General features: G+C 39.8%; 1 protein-coding gene across 3 annotated transcripts in view; it reads left to right on the forward strand.

The window, feature by feature from the left end:
- UBAP1 (ubiquitin associated protein 1) overlaps positions 1-21643 on the forward strand; it is a 61749-nt gene that overhangs the window by 33767 nt on the left and 6339 nt on the right. For all 3 annotated transcript variants that reach the window (XM_049625195.1, XM_049625205.1, XM_049625212.1), the window contains 3 exons: positions 311-351; positions 10749-10873; positions 15987-16922. In XM_049625195.1, the coding sequence (XP_049481152.1) occupies positions 318-351; positions 10749-10873; positions 15987-16922 (1095 nt within the window). In that variant the 5' untranslated portion in view covers positions 311-317. The remainder of the gene's footprint in view (positions 1-310; positions 352-10748; positions 10874-15986; positions 16923-21643) is intronic.

Genomic DNA, 21643 nt, shown 5'->3' on the forward strand with positions numbered 1-21643 from the left:
CTTTTCTTTTCTTTTCTTTTCTTTTCTTTTCTTTTCTTTTCTTTTCTCTTCTCTTCTTTTCTTTTCTTTTCATGTTTGTTTATTTTGAGAGAGAAAGAGCATGTGCATGAGTGGGGAAGGGATAGAGAGAGGGAGAGAATCCCATGCAAATCTCTGTCACAAAATTGTGAGATCATGACCTGAGCCGAAATCAAAGAATCGGATCCTTAACCCTGAGCCACCCAGATGCCCCTATAGTCTCAATATTCCTATAATTTGTTTATATCCCCTCAGAGTATCATGTGCCTAAAAATATTTCTTTGCTTTTCAGGTTCTAAATGGCTTCTAAGAAGTTGGGTGCAGATTTTCATGGTAAGTGGACTGTTAGATATAATGGTTTAAGTTATGATTTGATTAGAGGATTTGAAATCACTTAGCATTGTTTAAGTAAGTGCCCCTTTTTATTTATTTAAATGGGCAGCTTGAGAAAAAGTTGTACAGCAGGGTAGCATATACATTCCAATGGATTTCAGGTAATTTAGTATTTAAGTAGGTAGTTAAACTTTAGAGTCTCGCTGGTTATTGTACTTAAAATTACCAGGGATGGATAGGGAGCCTATCTATTTTTATTGTTCTTCAGCAGTATTTTGAAGTAGTTACCATTCCCTTTCTTATCCCGTGGTCATAGTTCTTTGCCATCTCAAATGTGAAAAATTCTGAATCTTTAGTTAATACTTAATAATGGTTTGGTTTAATGTCCATCCCCTCATCCTTCCTGTCCCACAATAATAGGAAGTAATTACTACAAATAAACCATGATCAGCGGATCAGTAATTACAGGAATGTCAGTAGTAGTAATTACAGTTTTGCATTTGAAACTAATCGTTTATCATCTGGGGCACCTGGGTGGCTCAGTCAGTTACACATCTGACTTGGGCTCAGATCATGATCTCACGGCTCTTGAGTTGGAGCCCTGTGTCTGGAGCCTGCTTTGGATTCTGTCTCCCTCCCTCTCTGCCCCTTCCCTGCTTGTGTGCACTCTCGCTCGCTCTCTTAAAAATAAATCAACATTAAAAAAAATTTTAAAATATGGGGGTGCCTGGGTGACTCAGTCAGTTGGGCGTCCGACTTCTGCGCAGGTCATGATCTCGCAGTTCGTGGGTTCGTGCCCCACGTCAGGCTTTGCTCTGACAGCACGGAGTCTGGAGCCTGCTTTGAGTTCTGTGTCTCCCTCTCTCTGTGCCCCTCCGCTGTCATGCTCTGTCTCTCTCTCTCTCTCTCAAAAACAAACATTAAAAAAATTTTTTTTTAATTAAAAAGAAACTAATAGTTTATCATTAAAAAAAAATTTTTTTTTTTACGTTTATTTATGATTCAGAGACAGAGACAGAGCATGAGCAGGGGAGGGGCAGAGAGAGAGGGAGACACAGAATCTGAAGCAGGCCCCAGGTTCTGAGCCATCAGCACAGAGCCCGACGTGGGGCTCAAACTCACAAACCACGAGATCATGACCTGAGCTGAAGTCAGACGCTTAACCGACTGAGCCACCCAGATGCCCCATAATAGTTTGTTATTTAAAAAAAAATTTTTTTTCTTAATGTTTATTTATTTTTGAGAGAGATACAGAATGTGAGTGGGGGAGGCTTAGAGAGAGAGGGAGACACAGAATCTGAAGAGGGCTCCAGGCTCTGAGCTGTTAGCACAGAGCTTGATGTGGGGCTAGAACCCATGAATGGTGAGATCAGACCTGAGCTGAAGTCGGACACCCAGCCGACTGAGCCACCCAGGTGCCCCTGTCATCCTTTTCTAAGATATGACTTTCCAAAATTGAATACATTAGTAAGCTTTATTATATGCATTTGGGAGGAATAGAGATGCCTAAGAAGTTAAAATTAGACCCTCTTTTCATATAGTAGAATTAAACAACAGAAATATCCAGACAACACCGTTAATTTAAGTAGGTTTTTAAAGCTCATTTTCCATTTTTAAAATCATGTCATTGTAAGAATGGTTTGCCAGACGGCGTGGCAACATGTGTTGGTATGCTCTTCTGATGTACAAATGGTTGCTTGTTAGTATCAGCTGAGTCAGGGTGCTGGAGCAGTCACTGGGGTTCTAACTTGCTAGTATATTTTACACAAGAGTTTAATATTTTGAATTACTGTTGTGTTTATCCTTACATGCATCACTTGTATATGTTTTGTTAAATCCTTTTGGAGTTAAGTCATTCAGACTCTGGAATTTGCATTCTGTGTAGCAGGTGGGGCATCAGATCTGCCAGGTAACCTATTTTGTATTATTTAAGGATTATTATGTGGCACTTTTGTAGTATTTGGATGATAGTAGAGAGGCAGATCTGAAGTTGCTTCTGGATAGCTTTTTTCAAGAAAAAAGAGGACAGCAAATGACAGAGGAAAGACCTAGGGGAGAAAATAGCAAAAAAGAAAAATTTTAACTTACCTTATTTCAAAAGACAAGTTATATATCTTGGCTCTTTAGGAAATCCTTTTTGACTGGAGTGAAAATAAGATGGACTCCAGATTATGTGTTTCAGCTAAACAATCCAGAGAGAAGATTCTAATTTTGAAGTTACCTGATCAGTAAAGACTTGTTTTTTAGAAAGTCCTCCATCACCTTGCATTCCTCACCAAAATTTTATTAAGCAAAATATTCGGAATAAAATTTGAGAATAGATTTTCTCTTTCTCTCTTCAGCTTCTTCTGCTTTAAACTGCTGAGTTCCTACCTGAATTTCCATTGCTTTCGTTGAGTTTTTAGAGTAAAGAGTCTTATTTTTAGATATCATGTAGTTTAAGGAATAGAAATTAAAGGAAATAGGCAAAAAAAAAAAAAATGGGAGTAGGCAGTCTTGTAGGTAGCTGAGTGTGGGAAATCAAGTTCAGCTTGGCCTTACAAATCAGAAAGCCAGGAAACTAAGGCATCTGCTCCCATCTCTCAGAAGGCTACATAGCCTTTCCTTACTGCTTTTCTCTGAGGGTGTGCTCCATTTTTGTTCTTCTCTTAATAGACTTGCTTTCTTGGCCTACTTGCCTACTTGTATAGAGTGCATAGGGCCAGAAATGCACCCCCTCCCCCCATATGGTGTTGCTTGGTACTTGATCTTTCAGTTTAAGCAGCTAGCATCATATAGCTGAAGTTTTTCTGTCTTTTGGCCAAGGGAGAATCTGATTGGCACAGCCTAGCTTATAGGCCTGTGGATTGATTCTCCCTAAGTTAGGTATTATCTGACTGGCCCATTGGGGTTAGTGGGTATATGTGTGTGTGTAATTCTTCCAGGGGCATTTTGGGGTGTGGACAGGAGGTAGCATCTGCTCTTGTGACTGGATATTAAATAGTTTTTTTTTTCTTTTCAAATATTTGAGTTGACTAGATTTTTTTGCTATGCTGTCTTATGACTGGTATTTAACTTACCTTCAAGTTTGTTTTTTTCAACTGAGGTTGAACTTCTTCCACTGTCATTAATAATTACATATCCCTAAATAACAGAATAAGAGATGTAAACAATTCTCAAAGACTTTTAAAACTATTGTTCCTATAGGGGTGCCTGGGTGGCTCAGTTGGTTAAGTGCCCGATTTTAGCTCAGGTCATGATCTTGCAATTTGGGAGCTCAAGCCCCACATCACGCTCTCTGCTGTCAGTGCACACAGCCTGCTTCAGATCCTCTGTCTTCCTCTCTCTCTCTGCCCCTCCTGCTTGTACACTTTCTCTCAAAAATAAATAAACATTAGGGGTGCCTGGGTGGCTCAGTCGGTTAAGCGTCTGACTTTGGCTCAGGTCATGATCTCAGAGTTCATGGGTTCAAACCCCACATCGGGCTCTGTACTGACAGCTCAGAGCCTGGAGTCTGCTTCAGTTTCTGTGCCTTCCTCTCTCCTCTGCCCCTCCCCCTCTTGAGCTCTGTCTCTCAAAAATAAATAAACGTTAAAAAAAATTAAAAAATATTGTTCTTAGAATATGTAAATTGCAAACCCTTGGGTCAGTGTAAATCAGGCTTTTCCTGGAGCCTGGTGCTTTACAATGTTAATCCCCTTTAGTTTTTAACTCATTTTCCACTTGTTTCATCCAAGAAAAAAGTTATTTTCCAGAAACGACTTTTAAAGGTCTTTTAAAAATGTTTCAACGAACAAAAATTATTCTTTTACTATCTGGGAAAATGCCCTGAGATTCTAATTTAGAAAAAAAGAAGTCTGTATAATAAGATATAACTTAATGAAACTAAACTCTCTCCTTTGAAATGCCAGGGTATCCTATTTATGACCATTTACTTAGCTAACTTTTTTTTTTAAAGATTTTATTTTTAAACTCTTTCTGCACCCAACATGGGGCTCAAACTCATAACCTAGAGATCAAGAGTCACAGTGCTCAACTGACTAAGCCAGCTAGGTGCCCTTAGCTAATTTATTTTTCTTTTTTTAAATTAAAAAAAATTTTTTTTTACAATCTTTATTTTTGAGAGAGAGAGAGCATGTGTAAGCTGGGGAGGGGCAGAGAGAGAGGGAGACAGAGGATCTGAAGTGGGCTGTGAGCCCGATTTGGGGCTCGAACTCCTGAACTGTGAGATCATGACCTGAGCTGGTCAGAAGTTTAACCGACTGAGCCACCCAGGTGCCCCTAGTTAGCTAGTTTTTAAGGGAGGTTCATTTTGCCCTTGGTTTAATTTCTACCAGGATATTGACATCTTTTTCTTGCTGAGGTATAGAGAAAGGTATTTTATTTTAAATTGTTTCAAAAGTTGGGGCGCCGGGGTGGCTCAGTCAGTTAAGTGTCCTACTTTGCGCAGGTCATGATCTCGCAGTTGGTGGGTTTGAGCCCCATGTCGGGCTCTGTGCTGACAGCTCAGAGCCTGGAACCTGCTTCAGATTCTGTGTCTCTCTCTCTCTCTGCCCCTCCTCTGCTTGCGCTCTCTCTCTCAAAAATAAATAAACATTAAAAAAAAAGATTTAAATTGTTTCAGAAGTTGATCAGCTATGCTTTACAGTGTAATGTAGAGAAATTGGCCATCATTTAATCATTGCTGCTCCCCACCTTCTTTCAAGATTTTCTCTTTGTTTTTAACAATCTGACCATGATGTGCCTTGGTGTGATTTTCTGTGTATTTATCCTGCTTGAAGTTAGCTAAACTTTTTGGATCTGTGGGTGGATGTCTTTTATCACTTTGGGAAAATTTGCAAGCCATTATCTCTTTTAAATTTTTCTGCCCCATTGTTTCTCTCTTACCTTTGAAACTCTAATCATACACATATTAGGCTGTTTGATACTCCTAAAGCTTTCTTAAGGCTTTGTTCCATTTTTTTCTTTTTTCTTTTCCTTTTCCTTTGTGTTTCAATTTGGTTAATTTCTTTTGACCTAACCTCAGGTTCTCTGATTGTTTTCTCTGCTAAGTATTGTCTTCTGATTATCCCTGTAGCCTGGTTATGAACTGTCAAAGATTTTCTTTTCTGATACAGCATTTTTCACTTCTAGCATTATTGTTTTGTCTCTTTATATTTCTGCCTTTTATTGAAATTCCTCATCTGCTAACACATGTTCACCACCTTTCTGATACTTTCAATATATTGGCCATCACTCAGTTTGGGTCTGATGACTGCTTCCTCTCTTAATGATGGGTTACATTTTTTGCTTCTTTGTGTGTCTTGTTTTTGATTGAATGCCAGACACTCTGTATTTAAAAGCTGATTTTGTAGGTTGTCTGGCTGTTGTTAGGGTGTGAGTAACATTTATTGTGACTTCATATCCTATAGCAGATATCTGTATAATTTTAATGTGTGTCTGTATACGTGTGTGTCTATTTATCTGTCCATGTGTCTAATTTTAAAGCCAACTTCACAGCTTTAAGGTAGTGATACCCAGTCATGGAATTGTGTTTTTCACTTAATTTTAAGTTTGGTCTTTACTGTTCTTCTTTTTCAAAAACTTAAATTTTAATCCTCAATTTGAGTTTACAGTAAGACCTGAATTAAGCATAATCCAGTTTCTATCCTCCATTAAGAATTCATCCCACCTCCTCCCTGGAATTGTAACTTTGTTTCAGGGAAACAGGCAGGTCACAGGATCACCAGTATATCAGCAATTGAGAAAGAAAGAAAACACAATGAAGTCTTCCCAGAATTTATCCTGAGATATACTACATTTTCAGCCCAGTCTCTTCTGTGGCATAATGCAAAGCGATACAGAACCTGACTTCAGGGAACTGCCACAGCCGCAGTCATCACAGATATACTTAATTTTCTTTTTCTAAACTAAATTTTAAGAAAACAGGCCCAGACATTTTAGAAAGATACTCAGAAAAAGAAAGATATTCAGTAATAAATGCTGAAAGGGGTGCCTAGGTAGCTTAAGTGTGGGACTCTTGGTTTTGGCTCAGATCATGATTTCACGGTTTATGGGTTTGATCCCCACATTGGAGTCTGTGCTGACGGTGTGGAGCCTGTTTGGGATTCTGTCTCTCCTTCTGTCTCTGCCCCTCCCTTGCTTATGCTCTCTCTCAAAATAAATAAATAAACATGAAAAAAAAAAAAGACTGAAAGTAAAAAGTATTTGGTGTAAGCTGGAAAATTATTAGTCATAGTGTTTAATTCTCTGTAGTTGAGCTTTTATTGAATCTATTTAAAAAATAAGATGTAGGGGCACCTGGGTGGCTCAGTCGGTTAAGCGGCCGACTTCGGCTCAGGTCACAATCTCGTGGTCCGTGAGTTCGAGCCCCGCATCGGGCTCTGTGCTGACAGCTCAGAGCCTGGAGCCTGTTTCAGATTCTGTGTCTCCCTCTCTCTCTGCCCCTGCCCTGTTCATACTCTGTCTCTCTCTGTCTCAAAAATAAATAAACGTTAAAAAAAAAAATTAAAAAAAAAAATGTATTGAGAAATGAGAAATACATATTTTGATATATTCGTTAAAGGGTTGTTTGCTTTGTTGCCATCTCTTTAAATGCCCTTTTAAAAAAGATACTTATTTATAAAAAGGTTTCGTTAAACAAATTTTTTTTTAACATTTATTCATTTTTGAGAGACAGAGACAGAGCGAACGTGAGCAGGGGTGGGGCAGTGAGAGAGGGAGACAGAGCATCCAAAGCAGGCTCCAGGCATGAGCTGTCAGCACAGAGCCCGATGTGGGGCTCGAACTCACAAACTGTGAGATCATGACCTGAGCTGAAGTTGGACACTCAACCGACTGAGCCAGCCAGGTGTCTCTAAAAGATTTCATTAAATTTTTTTTTTTTTTTTTTTAGAGAGAGAGAGCATGAGCTGGGGAGAGGGACACAGGGGGAGAGAGAGAGAATCCTAAGCAGCCTCCACACTCAACATGGAGCCTAGCTCGGGGCTCAATCCATGACCCTGGGATCATGACCTGAGCTGAAACCAAGAGTTAGGCGCTCATACAACTGAGCCATCCAGGCACCCCTCAAACGATTTTATTTTTAAGTAATCTCTCCCTTGAGGTCAAGAGTTACACATTACACCGAGCCAGCCAGGTGCCCTAACAGAACTGTTCACTTAAGAAAATTTTGTTAGGGGGCGCCTGGGTGGCCTCAGTCAGTTAAGCTTCAGAATTCAGGTCAGGTCATGATCTCACGGTTCATTGGTTTGAGCCCCACATTGGGCTCTGTGCTGACAGCTCAGAGCCTGGAGCCTGCTTTATATTCTGTATCTGTGTTTCTGCCCCTACCCCGATCACGCACTGTCTCTCTCAAATAGCAAAACATTTAAAAAGATTTTTTTTTGTTACTTTTTGTGTGGATGAGTTTTCTTATATTTATATATCATATATGCTTGTATATTATGGATAGGATTTTTTTCAGTGTGTGTGTTATATAAACCTACTTGGAATGAATAAACATTCTTTTTTTTTAATGTTTATTTTTGAGAGAGAGAGAGTGGGGGAGGGGAAGGAAGAAAGGGGGGACAGAGGATCTGAAGTGGCCTCTGGGGTGCTGACAACAGAGAACTTGATGCAAGACTTGAACTTATGAACTGTGAGATCATGACCTGAGCCGAAGTTGGATACTTTACTGATTGAGCCACCCAGGCTCCCCTGAATTAATAAACATTGTTAAACAAAAGACTTAATTTTGTGATTGTTAGTTTGACTGTAAATCTTTCCAGTGCTTCTTAGAAAATGCTAGTTTCAACTTTGTTTCCAGTTAATCAGGATACTAGCTAAAGTTAAAATTTAACTTTCAGGAAAATTTGAGCACCTGTGTTCATGGAGGGCAGATAAATTTATTATTATTTATTAGAGAGAGCAAGCAGGGGAGAGATGCAGAGGGGGAGAGAGAGAATCTTAAGCAGGCTCCACATTCCACACACAGTCCCACATGGGATCGATCATGACCTAAGCTGAAGCCAGGAGTCAACTGGATGAGCCACCCAGATGCCCTCCCTCCCAGTTTTTAAAATTAGATACAACTTTCCTTTTAATCTCTATAATATAAAGAATTTTGTAAGTGACAGAGTTTTAGTGTTGTAACCAATACTTGGTTTTGTTGGCAAGCTATGATGATACCTGATAGTTTTTTGAGGGGTGGGGGTACCTGGTACATTTCTGTGACTAGCCTTGCCAGTTTTGGTAAATTACTTTGAATTTTAATAAATATTAATTGAATGTGAATTAGCATGGGGGTGAGAATTAAATATGAAAGAAGCATAAGACTATGTATTCTTTGTTTTTTACTTTATTGAGGATGTCTTCTGCCAGATATTACTCTGATATTGGGAGGTATAAATTTGAAACATTTTTATCCCTTCTTAGGGGACACTCAGATTCTCACTCACAGTCTCTAGGCGGAATATAAGGAAACTTAACACAGTCGTACAACCTGAGGTGCTGGTGTAAACTGGGTGTTCTGAGATTGAGAAGGGAGTTGTAAAGCTCATTCTTAAAGGACTAGAAATAATCAAGTAGAAAGGGGTGGGAATGTGACAGGCATTGCCATCTGAGAAAACAGTACTTTTAAAAGTATGACCCAGGGGCGCCTGGGTGGCTCAGTCGGTTAAGCATCCGACTTTAGCTCAGGTCACGATCTCACGGTCCGTGAGTTCGAGCCCCGCGTCAGGCTCTGGGCTGATGGCTCGGAGCCTGGAGCCTGCTTCTGATTCTGTGTCTCCCTCTCTCTCTGCCCCTCCCCTGTTCATGCTCTGTCTCTCTCTGTCCCAAAAATAAAAATAAAAAAAAAGTTTAAAAAAAAAAAAAAAAGTATGACCCACTAGGAAACTATTCCCCAGAAAAATTGTTAAATTGGACACGGTTTTGAATTTAATTTGCTAGCTGAGTGGGAGATACATAAAATGTTTTAATTCTGGATAGAAGATATGTTAGAAACTCTAGCCCCCAAGGGTGGGAGCAGGGACCTTCTTCCTGATGGAGGGTGTCAGGTGTATCAGAGCAGTATTTACCTGAGGAAATGGGAATGATGACAAGATTACAGCTACATCTTGAGCTTGTTAAGTCTTGAAATCTATCAATTTTTAGAAAGGGAGAGAAGGCATCTTCATGGAAGAGGTTTAATTGTCTTATTCTGTCCATGAGCGCTCAAGAAAATACACTACTGTCTAGTGTGAGGCCCAGAAACAATCCTTACAGCTACTAATAGTCAAAAAGCAGAATTAATTTTATCAACTGTTTTGTTGTCCATGATGGTTCTGCCAGTAAGTTATCCCCAAACCTGGTCCAGAAAAGAAACCATGTACAATTTGGAGTGTATAGTTAGTGATACACTGACTCCATAAATCAGTGATAATGTCCTGGTCTTTCTGTATGATTCAGCTATTAGGCAGAGAACCTTTAGGGAGTTAAAGCAGTTCAGTTGTATATGGCTTATGTCTCCTGATAATCCTGTTCTGATTCCCATGGTCTGGTCTGGTTTTCCTTTTTTCATAAGTGTTGTGGTTCTTCAATATTTCCACATCTGCTCCAGAATATAGTCTTAAAAAAATGTAGAGTAATTCCTTGTATTAATTAAAAATGATTCTTTCTGAAGTAGAGAAATCTAGTCAAGGAGATTCTCTTGTGGAGGTTCTATCATTAATTCAGTATTTATGAAGTGCCTAATATGTGTATGTTTTGAGACAGTATCAGTGAATAAAATAGACTTACATACTTACCTGCAAGGAGCTTACTTACATTCCACTGGGCCAGACAGACAATAAATATAATTTAAAAATGAATAATATGTTAGAAGGTACTAAGTGCTGTGGAGGAAAAGATAGATAGTAACATGGGAGTACTGCAGTGAGGGTCATACAGGAACTTTAAATAGGATGGTCAGAGTAAGCGTCACTGAGAAAGTGACATTTGAACAAAGACTTGAAGGAGACAAAGGAATAAGTCATGTGGATATCTAAGAGAACAGTCCAGATAAAGGGAGCAGCCACTGCAGAATTTTTGAGGTAGATTTGACTCTGTCATGGTTGAGGGACAGAGAATCACCTTGATTTAGTGTAGTTAGAGGCGACAGACAGTTGAGGGCAGAGGGATAGTGGGCTTTGGGGAGGCCTTTTAGGCTTCTGTGAGTACTTTGGCTCTTTCGCTAAGTATAATAGAAAATAAACCCTTATAAGATCAAGTAGGCTCAGGTAGGATTTCCTCCCTGCACGGAGATCTAGGGTCAGGAGAAGGTAAGCAATCAGAGAAGCAACTCTCTAACTTCTGGTTTTAGGCTAGCATAACTTAATGTTGTATCCTAGATGTAAGAGTATAGCAAAACAAATAATAAAGTTTTTTGCTGATATTTTCTACTTTATTTTTGATTATAGGGACTTTCAGTTACCTTGATGATGTCCCATTTAAGATAGGAGACAAATTCAAAACACCAGCTAAAGTTGGTCTACCTATTGGCTTCTCCTTGCCTGATTGTTTGCAGGTTGTCAGAGAAATACAGGTAAGTGGTAATTTTTAGTTAAAGTTTAGTGCATTTAAAAATTTAAAAAGTAAGAATTTGATGTATAGTGAAATAGAAAAAAAAAAACCATTCTCTTATCTCTTATTTGTATTTTTTATAGCAACTGTTATTGCTTGGCTCACATTGTCTCTCTCACACACATACTTACATATGTTTATATATCTGTTACAGACCTTCTGCAATCTGTTAGACTGTGTATTCCTGGGATTCTGTGCCTTGTCTGAAACAAATCTCCATTGTCCATCTGACTTGCTCATTCGCCTCTTTTCCTTCTCTCTTTTGATGTCCTCATTATCTTCTTGGTCATTCAAATAAGGTGATATTTTTCTCTCTGCTGTGTCTCACCTTTACCATCCAGTTCATCCTTAACCTTATTTTTTCACCTGCACTATTGCAATAGCCTTTTTAATTGGCCCCTCTTCTTGTAGCATTTTTTTTAAATTTTCCATATTGTTTCTAGAATAATACTACTAAGTTAAAGTTTCAAATTGTCACATCCCTGTTAAAAAAAAACTTACACTGGTTCACCAGTCCTTATTGAATCAAGTGTAGATGTAAGGTTGTGGTAAAGCACCTCGGCTCATTATCTCCTCCATGTTTCCTCCATAGCAGGTTACTGCCAATTCATTGAATATACCGTGTATATTACCTATCTGTACTATGTTTTTTCTCATGAGCTGTTACCTCCACTTCGAATATTTTCCTCTTCCTCACTGTACTGAAAGCTGTCTACCTGTTAAAATCTGCTTATTCTTCTAGACTGTGCTTAAATGCCACCTCTTCAATAGCTTCTTAATCCTCTCATCTTTAAAGTGCAGTTATGTATAAATGTACAGAATTACTTCTTGAAAGCAGCAAATAGCCTTATGTTTTGTGACTTCCTTTCTTCCTTCAGTACACATTTACTGAATGCCTGCTTTTGAGTAGTGTTCCACTAGGGCTGGGGATAGAGATAAATACCTTAATCACTGTCCTCAAGGAGCTTACAGTTTAGAGAAAGAGTCATATGGGAACTCTTTTGACTATCCATCAAACACTTCTTCCTGTGACTTAAGATTTAAAAAAAATACAGCTTTCTGGCAAAGGAGTTTTGTTTCTGGGAGATTCTCTAAGGCACCAACATGTTACTCTAAGAAATATTTATCTTCCAGTCTAAATGCAGTGAGTAATTATAATGGGAGAACTATAGTTACATTTTTTAGAATAATAGCTTTATCAAGATATTCATATACCTTGAAATTTGCCTTTTTAGGTTTGCACATAAATGGTTTTTAGTATATTCAGAGTGTATAACCGTTATTACTGTCTTATTCCTAAGTAGTTTCATCCCCCCAAAAGAAATGCAGTGCCATTAGCAGTCATTCCCTCTCACCCTAGCCCCTCGAAACCACTAAATCTACTTTGTCTTTATGAATTTGCCTATATTGGACATGTCATATAAGTGGAATAATACAGTAGATAGTCTTTTGTGATTGACTCTTTTCCTTTAGCATAATGTTTTCAAGGTTTATCAATGTGTAATGAATGAAGTGTTGGTATGTCATTCATTTTTATGACTTTATAATGTTCTGTTGTATTGATAACACTACGTTTTGTTTTTCCATTCATTGCTTGATGGACATTTTGGTGGTTTTCACTTTTTGTTTATTATGAATAATGGTGGCATGAACGTTTGTATATAGGTTTTTGTGTAGACATATTCTTTCAATTTTCTTGGGTGTATAAGTGGAATTGCTGGGTTGTCATATGGTAACTACGTTTGACCTTTTGGGGAACCACTAGACTATTTTCCCAAGTGGCTGCACCATTTTACAATCTATCCACAGTGCGTGAGGGTTTCAGTTTATCCACATCCTTGCCAACTCTTCTAATCTATCTTTTTGGTTATATACATCCTTGGAGTTTACAGTGGGTCTCTTATTGTGGTTTTGATGTGTGTTTCCTTCATTACTAATGATATTTAATATCTTACATATTTTCAAATACTGAATTGCTATCCCTGTTGTGTATGGAGAATTTATTGAGCCAGAAGAGACACAGATATCCCATATAAAGTTTTACATTGTTCTCTTTGCCTGGTGACTTTTTAAAAAAAATGCTTATTTATTTATTTTGAGAGAGAGAGAACGCACGTGAGCACGACTCGGGGAGAGGCAGAGAGAGAGGGAGAGAATTCCAAGCAGGCTCTGCACTGTCAGCACCAGAGCCTGATGTGGGGGCTTGAACCCATAAACTGTGAGATCATGACCTGAGCAGAAACCAAGAGTTGGACGCTTACCTGACTGAGCCACCCAGGTGCCCTACCTGGTGACTTTTTTATTGGCGATAGCAAGTATTAGTAAATACCTCTCTGTGTGCAGGATACTGTTAACAATAGTGTTAAAAAACATCTCCATTTTCTTTTAATAGTTCTCATATTATTCACTGCTTCATTGATTCATCCAGAAAAATTGTTTTGAATCTCAAATTGCTGCTATTTTAGGCATTGCTGGGAATTTTCTATTTATTTGATCAGCATAAAGCATTAATAAGTGCATGGTGCTGTGCTCACTATATTCATAGCACCCACTAATAACAAAAGAGGAGATATGAGCTCCATTCTTGTGTGGGACAGTTGAAATATTTTTGTTCTGTAATTGCACACAGTACCCTTAAACTTTGACACTCTGGGTCTCCATGGGGGATTTGGTTGTGGTATTGGTACTGGTCTCCTTCCTATTCAGAGAAGAGTCAGACCTAGAGTCCTAGACATATAGATACCTTGACGCTTCCTGTAACTTTGTCATATTTGCCCATACATGACAGTACAAACTCAATTTTTCAGTTAAACATTCATCAAAGTGATCTAGTAAAACATATATAAATAATCCATGCACCCTGGGTCTAGAAAGCTTTCACTGAATATCATATTGGTGGTGGTCACAGTAGTGGGGAATGGCTGTCAGTGTTTCGATTTAGAGCAGAATTTGGTATCATTCATTCATGAGCTGGAATTGCCATGTAATAGCTGTGTAATCTTGTACAGATTTCTTACACTTTTCAAGCTTCCATTTCCTTATTTGTAAAATGGGGATAATTAGCATTTAAGGTTGTTATGAGGATTAAATAAGATAATGCATTTATAATGCATATTCTGGTTTCTGATACTCCATAAATATTTGATGCTGTTATTATTTATTTGTACACTCAAATCACAGTTTTTCACTGTAACATTTCTACTGTTTTTCCTGTGTTCCAAGTATTCTGTATTTACTATGGTAATTAAAAAATGAAAGTCAATAAAGGTTTTACAAAAAAAGGAGATAAATTTCCAGTTCTTGAGAGTAAAATTTTAGGGACCCGTGTTTACAGGCGCTGGGAAGTTGGTTACAGGCCGTATTTGGTGGAAGAAGCCAGGTGCAAAATTGGATTTACTCCACAGTTAGAAGCAGCAGTCTTTGCCCAGTGCTGTTTTTTCACTACTGTTAGTGGTAGAAAGGCAGTACCATGATCACAAGGTGCCTTTGTGGGGCTCAGCAGCTGGCTTAGGGATGTAAATGAACTTTCTTTCTTTCTTTCTTTCTTTCTTTCTTTCTTTCTTTCTTTCTTTCTTTCTCTTCCTTCCTTCCTTCCTTCCTTCCTTTCCTTTTTTTTTCTTTTTTTAAGATTTAAGAGAAAAAAATTTTTTAAAGTAACCTCTATACCCAACATGGGGGTTGAGATCAAGAGTCACATGCTTCACTGACTGAGCCAGCCAGGTGCCCAGGGGTATAAACAAACTTCTTGACATGTGCATTTCCAGGCTTCTCTTGTGTTGTTTGAACTGAAAGACTTGGGGATGACCAGAGACACTTTATTGTGTTTCTTGTACTCTAAAACTCTGGTCTGAGCATATAGGCCCCTTTCCTCTCCATCCCGCCCCCCCCCCCCCCCCCCCTTTTTTTTTTTTTTTTTTTAAATCTCTGAAGCCTTGAATGTGCACACAGACGTTGTTTAGCCTTGAATGTGCACACAGACGTTGTTTAGTTCTGAGGCTTTAGAGTCAACACCAAAAGTTTTGTTTTCTCCTGTCCAAGGTGAATTTTGTTTTATGTAATCATATTTTTTTTCCAAGTATGCAAATGAAAGTTCTTGTAAATTGAGATATACTCGAAGGTACTGTTAAGGAGCCAACCATGAAGTGAATCCTTATGCAGTTTGCACTGTAAAATCCTGATATGAATATTTCTAGATTTCTTATTAAGAAGTTTTCCTGTATTTAGAGTACAATCTGTTCATTATAACTTAATAGGTAGTGGTTTAAGAACATAGAATCTGTAGTCAATTGCCTGGATTCACATCCAGGCTTTACCACTTACCAGCTTTATGACGTTGGGCAAGCTCTTGTAAAGTGAGGGTAACAATAATACCTACTTTTAGGTAGGTACTTTAAAGGGTTGTTTAAAAGATCCAGAGTTAATACATACAAAGTGCGTAGAATCTTGCATGGTACCTGGTAAGTGCTTTTTAAATGTTAGGGGCTGTTATTATTGAGCAGGATTTATCTAGGGCATTGTGCTAGATAACAGACTCCAAGAGGGTCTAAAGCCCAGTAGCTGCCCACCAGAGTTTTGTGATATTGTTGGGGACAATGTTTAGGAAAAAATTAAAGATTAAATCTACGTGCGGTCACTTGTGCTTGGTGTCACACGATAGAGACAGATGCTATGTAAGAGTTCAGAGGAAGGAACAGGCCATCAGGAAAGCTTTAGAGGTAGCCACTGAGCTCTGCCTAGGCCACCAATGAAGAATTCTAGAAAGGAAAATGATCTGAGGGGAGAGAAGGAAGGCGGGGAGTACTTGGCAGGGTACCTTTGGCCTGTTATATAGGATTAGAGGTGGTGGGAACTCTAGTTCTTTTCTAGATGTAATCTAGGAGTGTAGTTTGATTAAACCATATAAGGAGATTAGGAAGCCTTAGTTTTCCTGACTGGGGATGGTTCCATACACCTTATATGCTGCCTAGAATGGATCTCTTTTGCTGGTGTGAGGAAGAAGTGAATTCTCTGGAGGAATTGAGTTGGAAGGGCAGTCACCTGGGTTCACACCTCCTTTCTGTGCTATATCTTTGCAGTATGACTTCTCCTTGGAAAAGAAAACTATTGAGTGGGCTGAAGATATTAAGAAAATCCAAGAAGCCCAGCGGGAAGCAGAGCGTAAGGCTGAGGAAGTAGAAACTAAAGTGAATTCTAAGAGTGGCCCAGAGGGCGACAGCAAAATGAGCTTCTCCAAGACTCACAGTACAGCCACAATGCCACCTCCTATTAACCCCATCCTTGCCAGCTTACAGCACAACAGCATCCTCACCCCGACTCGGGTCAGCAGCAGTGCCACGAAACAGAAAGTTCTCAGCCCACCCCACACAAAGGCAGATTTCAATCCTGCTGACTTTGAGTGTGAAGAAGACCCATTTGATAATCTGGAGTTAAAAACTATTGATGAGAAGGAAGAGCTGAGAAACATTCTGGTAGGAACCACTGGACCGATTATGGCTCAGTTATTGGACAATAACTTGCCCAGAGGAGGCTCTGGGTCTGTGTTACAGGATGAGGAGGTCCTGGCATCCCTGGAGCGGGCAACCCTAGATATCAAGCCTCTTCACAAACCCAATGGCTTTATAACCTTACCACAGTTGGGCAACTGTGAAAAGATGTCGCTGTCTTCCAAAGTGTCCCTCCCTCCCATTCCTGCAGTAAGCAATATCAAATCCCTATCCTTTCCCAAACTTGACTCTGATGATAGCAATCAGAAGACAGCCAAGCTGGCAAGCACTTTCCATAGCACATCCTGCCTCCGCAATGGCACCTTCCGGAATTCCCTAAAGCCTTCCACCCAAAGCAGTGCCAGTGAGCTCAATGGGCATCATACTCTTGGGCTTTCAGCTTTGAACTTAGACAGTGGCACAGAGGTGCCAACCCTGACTCCCTCAGATCTGATCTCCCAGATGCCTTCCCTCTCTGTCTTGTCTGTGTGCACAGAAGAATCATCACCTCCAAATACAGGTCCCACGGTAAGCCTTTTAAATCCCTCTTGGGGAAAAAATTCCCTCCGAATTAGAGCTCCAAAGATATCTAAGTTCTTTTTTATTTTATGTTTATTTTTGAGAGAGAAGGAGAGACAGCATGAGTGGGGGAGGGGCAGAGAGAGGGAGACACAGGGGATCAGAAGTGGGTTCTGCACTGACAGCAGAGAGCCTGATGTGAGGCTCAAACTCATCGCGAAATCACGACCTGAGCTGAAGTCAGACGCTCAACTGACTGAGCCACCCAGGAGTCCCCAAAGATTTCTAAATTCTACCTAACAGTTGTCACCTCACAATCTTCTTTTTAAGGTTTAGGATAAGATGGGACGTGGCTGTATGGACTTTGCTTATGTATGTTCTGGTTAGTTTCCTGAGGTCGAAGGAGTGTTAGTAACCAGGAGCTTGCCTGGTTAACGTTCGCTTGTTCCTACCTGCATCTTTTTGGTCTTTCCTTCAAAAAGATAATGTATATCATGCATGAATGGTGTTTTTCTGATTACTTTGTTTCTTTCTCTGCTGCCTTTTTTTAAAAAGGCTTTCTTTCTTTGTAACTTTTTATTTACTTTTTCCTACTTTATTCATTTTTTTGAAGGTTGCTTGGTACTCCTCATTGTATCTTGTCCCTGCTTTCCTCTTTCCTTCTCATTCTGCCCAGAAGGTTGGTTCTTGTGTGTACTATAATTTACCTAACTTGGTTATGGTTCTGCAGACTGCGTGGTGCCTTAGTAACTGGGAGATAATTTGAATCAGAAGTCCGAGCAAAAGGTAGAAATTTGTCACTTTTAAACCTGCAGATTTTATTTATTTTTTTATTAGAGAGAGAGCATGAGTTGGGGAGAGGGGTAGAGAAAGGGGGGGTGGAGAGAGAGAGAGAGAGAGAGAGAGAGAGAGAGAGAAAATCTTAAGCAGGCTCCATACTCAGTGTGGAGCCATACTTGGGGTTCTATCCTACAACCCTGGAATCATGACCTGAGCTGAAGTCGGGTCAGATGCTTGACTAAGCCACTTAGGTGCCCCCAAAACCTTCAGATTTAAATCCTGTAATCCCCCTTTTTTTGCTCACTAGTAAGAATCCCTACAAAGGGAGGGAGAGGGGAAGGTTGGAATTCAGATTAATGTTGAAAGATGGATTAATGATAAAAGTTGCAACTTGTATTACACTGAAAATCTGATTTTGTCATATTCAAAAAAGTTGTAAGTCCTTTGTCATAAGGGGTAGGCTTTTGATGTGGTTTCAAGCAGCACAGAATAATACATTGCGTTCTAGAATAGAAATCCTAGAAGTCCAAGAACTTTTGGCTATACCAGCTCACAGATTTTTTAAATGACAACATATCAAGAGACTATTTATTTAGAGCCAGAGAGGAGCCTGATTATATTAGTGGGATATCTGTCAGAGACCATAATAAGCCTGGTATTAGCTGGTAGAAAGATGAGCCTTGGGATACTTTACAGTAAGTACCTAAAGTCCCAGCAGTAGCATTCTTGGTAAATGACTGTCTCTGTGAGTGCTCCCACTGTCATAGAACTCACTTTTGTTTATAAACTTCCATAGACCTTGTCCCAGATAAACTTTTTTTTAAGATTTTATTTTTTAAGTAATTCTCTGTACTCAACGTGGGGCTCAAATCAACAACCCCGAGATCAAGAGTCACATGCTCCACTGACAGCCTGCCAGGCACCCCCTGTCCCAGATAAACTTGATAGTGCATGACACTCTAGTGTTATCTCCTAGGAATGGACTTCATCCTAATTCCTCCCGGTCCGGTTTTGGGCCCTGGTCAGGATTCAGTGTATGCTGTGGAGAAATTAAAAGCACTCTGGGAAAGATTAGGGATCCTCAGCCTCAAGTCCCTCACCCCCAACCCCCCTTAAAATTACAGTGACCATTTAGAGACCAAAGCTGATAAACTAAATGGTTCTCAGACCAGAACGCCTGTCATTCTCTGACCCACCTGATTGTGGAGTTTTTTTGGGCCCATCCATTTCAGGGTGGGAAGGGGACCTGCTTCTTGCTGGTTTGGGATTTTCTGCCTTCAAGGGGCAAATAAACAGAACTGAAGTTCTGGTGTTTTTCTAAGGAAGTCATGGCCCTTATCCCCAAGAAGCAAAGCCTGATTTCCATCCTGGCCCTTGATCTTAGTGTGAGTTTTTGAGGCCCATGGTGAGAACAAAGCACTTCTCTTCAGGATAGTTAGTGACTTGAGGATGGGGGAGGGGAGTAAAGGAGTTAACTGGCCTGTATACACTGTTTAGGAACTAAGGGAAGTGTTCTTGGAATTTAGTTCTTGTTGGCTATTTTAGGCCTGATGTTTGGGTCTCACTTTTCAGATTCTGATTCCATGTTTTAGTGTTTATATAAACTAATCTTAGAAGTTGAGAAGTCTATGGATTAGTTTTAGAAGAATAATCTTGTAATGCGCCCTTCTTCTGAGACCAGCATAGAACTGCCTGACCTAGCCCTAGCCATGCTTTTCTTACTCTATGTCAGCCTTTTGTGGACCTGGCTCTGCTCACTGGTTAGTCTCACTCTGCCATTGGGGTTCTCTTTCTCTGGGTATGGATACATTTCTTACTCTTACACAGTTGATTCAGCAAAATACTTTGCCTTTTCCTTATACTTCTGAATTTACTAATTTGGCCAGTAAGCATTAGTAGTGCCAGTTTGCTTTGGAAGTATATTTTATTATTTAAAAAATACATATTTATTTGAGAGAGAGTGTGTATGTGCAGGAGAGTGTGTATGTGTATGTGCAGGGGTGGAGATAGAGGGGAGAGAGAACTGTGAGATCATGATCTGAGCCAAAAGCAAGAGTCAGATGCTTAACTGACTGAGCCACCCAGGTGCCCTCCAAAAGTGTATTTAAAATTTTTTTTGACATATACTCTCTTAACTTTTATGTGTTCACATCTGTTTATCATTTCTTCTGTTGCCATTGCTTTAATACTTACAAATTCTTCTGTTGTCTCTAGATATTTTTTTTTAGTGTTTATTTTTGAGGAGGGGGGAAGAGAGAGAGAGACAGAGAGACAGAGAGAGAGAAAGAACACGAGTGGGAATGGGTCAGAGAGGTAGACACAGAATCCGAAGCCGTCTCCAGGCTCTGAGCTGTCAGCACAGAGCCCAACATGGGGCTCGAACTCCTAAACCGTGAGATCATGACCTGAGCTGAAGTTGGCCATTTAACCAACTGAGTCACCCAGGTGCCCCTGTATCTCTAGATTTTTTTAAATGAAAATTTAAAAAAAATTTTTTTTTTAATCTTTATTTTTGAGAGAGAGCAAGCGAGCATGAGTCGGGGAGGGACAGAGAGTGAGGGAGACACAGAATCTGAAGCAGGCTTCAGGCTCTAAGCTGTCAGCACAGAGCCTGATGCAGGGCTTGAACCCACAAATTGTGAGATCATGACCTGAGCCAAAGTTGGACACCCAACTGATTGAGCCAGCCATGCGCCCCTAAATTTTTTTTAATGTTTTATTTTTGAGGAGGAGAAAGAGAGAGACAGAGAGCATGAGTGGGGGAGGGGCAGAGACAGAAAGGGAGACATAGAATGTGAAGCAGGCTCCAGGCTCTGAGCTGTCAGCACAGAGCTCTATGTGGCACTTGAACTCATAAACTGCGAGATCATGACCTGAGTTGGATGCTTAATCAACTGAGCCACCCAAGTGCCCCTCTAATTTTTTTTTTTTAAGTTTGTTTATTTTGAAAAAGAGAGAGTGCATGTGTGTGCATGAGTGAGTCAGAGAGGGGCAGAGAGAGAGGGAGAGAGTGAGAATCCCAAGCATGCTCTATGCTGTCAGTGGGGAGCCTGATGTAGGGCTCGATCTCATGAATTGTGAGATCATGACCTGAGCAGAAATCAAGAGTTGGATGCTTTAACCGACTGAGCCACCCAGGGGCCCCTATTTATTTTAAATTACTTATTTATCTCTGCACCCAATGTAAGGCTCATGGCCTTAGAGTCATGAGTCACATGCTCTACTGATTGAGCCAGCCAGGCACCCCAATCAAGTCATATTGAAGAACAGTAGCTCCCTGACTCACCACTCCCCAGCTCCAGTTTTGCTTCCTTTAGTTAGGCACTTTGGACTCTTTAAGCTATTTCTGCTGGGATTTATCTATGTATTTCTAAATAAAGTGCTTATGTTGCTTTTTCTAAATTAATTTTATTTTACTCTTTCTTTTTAGATGTTTATTTTTGAGAGAGCACAAGTGGGGGAGGGGCAGAGAGAGGGACAGAGGATCTGAAGCCAGCTCTGTGCTGACAGCAGCGAGTCTGATGTGGGGCTCAAACTCATGAACCACGAGATCATGGCCTGAGCCAAATTTGGACCCTCAACTGACTGAGCCACCCAGGTGCCCCCTAAATTTATCAATTTTAGACAGTTTTATACTTTGTTATAGTTGAGGATTTAGCTTTTATAATAGCTCCTCTACCTTCTTCCTATAGCTTCCATCATAATTATATCACAAAACTTGGTAAATTAATGGTGCTGTTCACATTATTATGATTGGGTAAATATTTATTGTCAAATTCAGATACTGTATTGTGATATATATATTTTTTTAATTTTGCAGTTTTTTCTCATAAATTACTCCATTTAAAAAATTTGCAGTTTGGGGCACCTGGCTTGCTCAGTTGGTAGAGCATGTGACTCGATCTCAGGGTTGTGAGTTCAAGCCCATGTTGGGGGTAGAGGATACTTTA

The sequence above is a fragment of the Panthera uncia genome, chromosome D4 (assembly GCF_023721935.1).
Source record: "Panthera uncia isolate 11264 chromosome D4, Puncia_PCG_1.0, whole genome shotgun sequence".
NCBI classification, from domain to species: domain Eukaryota; kingdom Metazoa; phylum Chordata; class Mammalia; order Carnivora; family Felidae; genus Panthera; species Panthera uncia.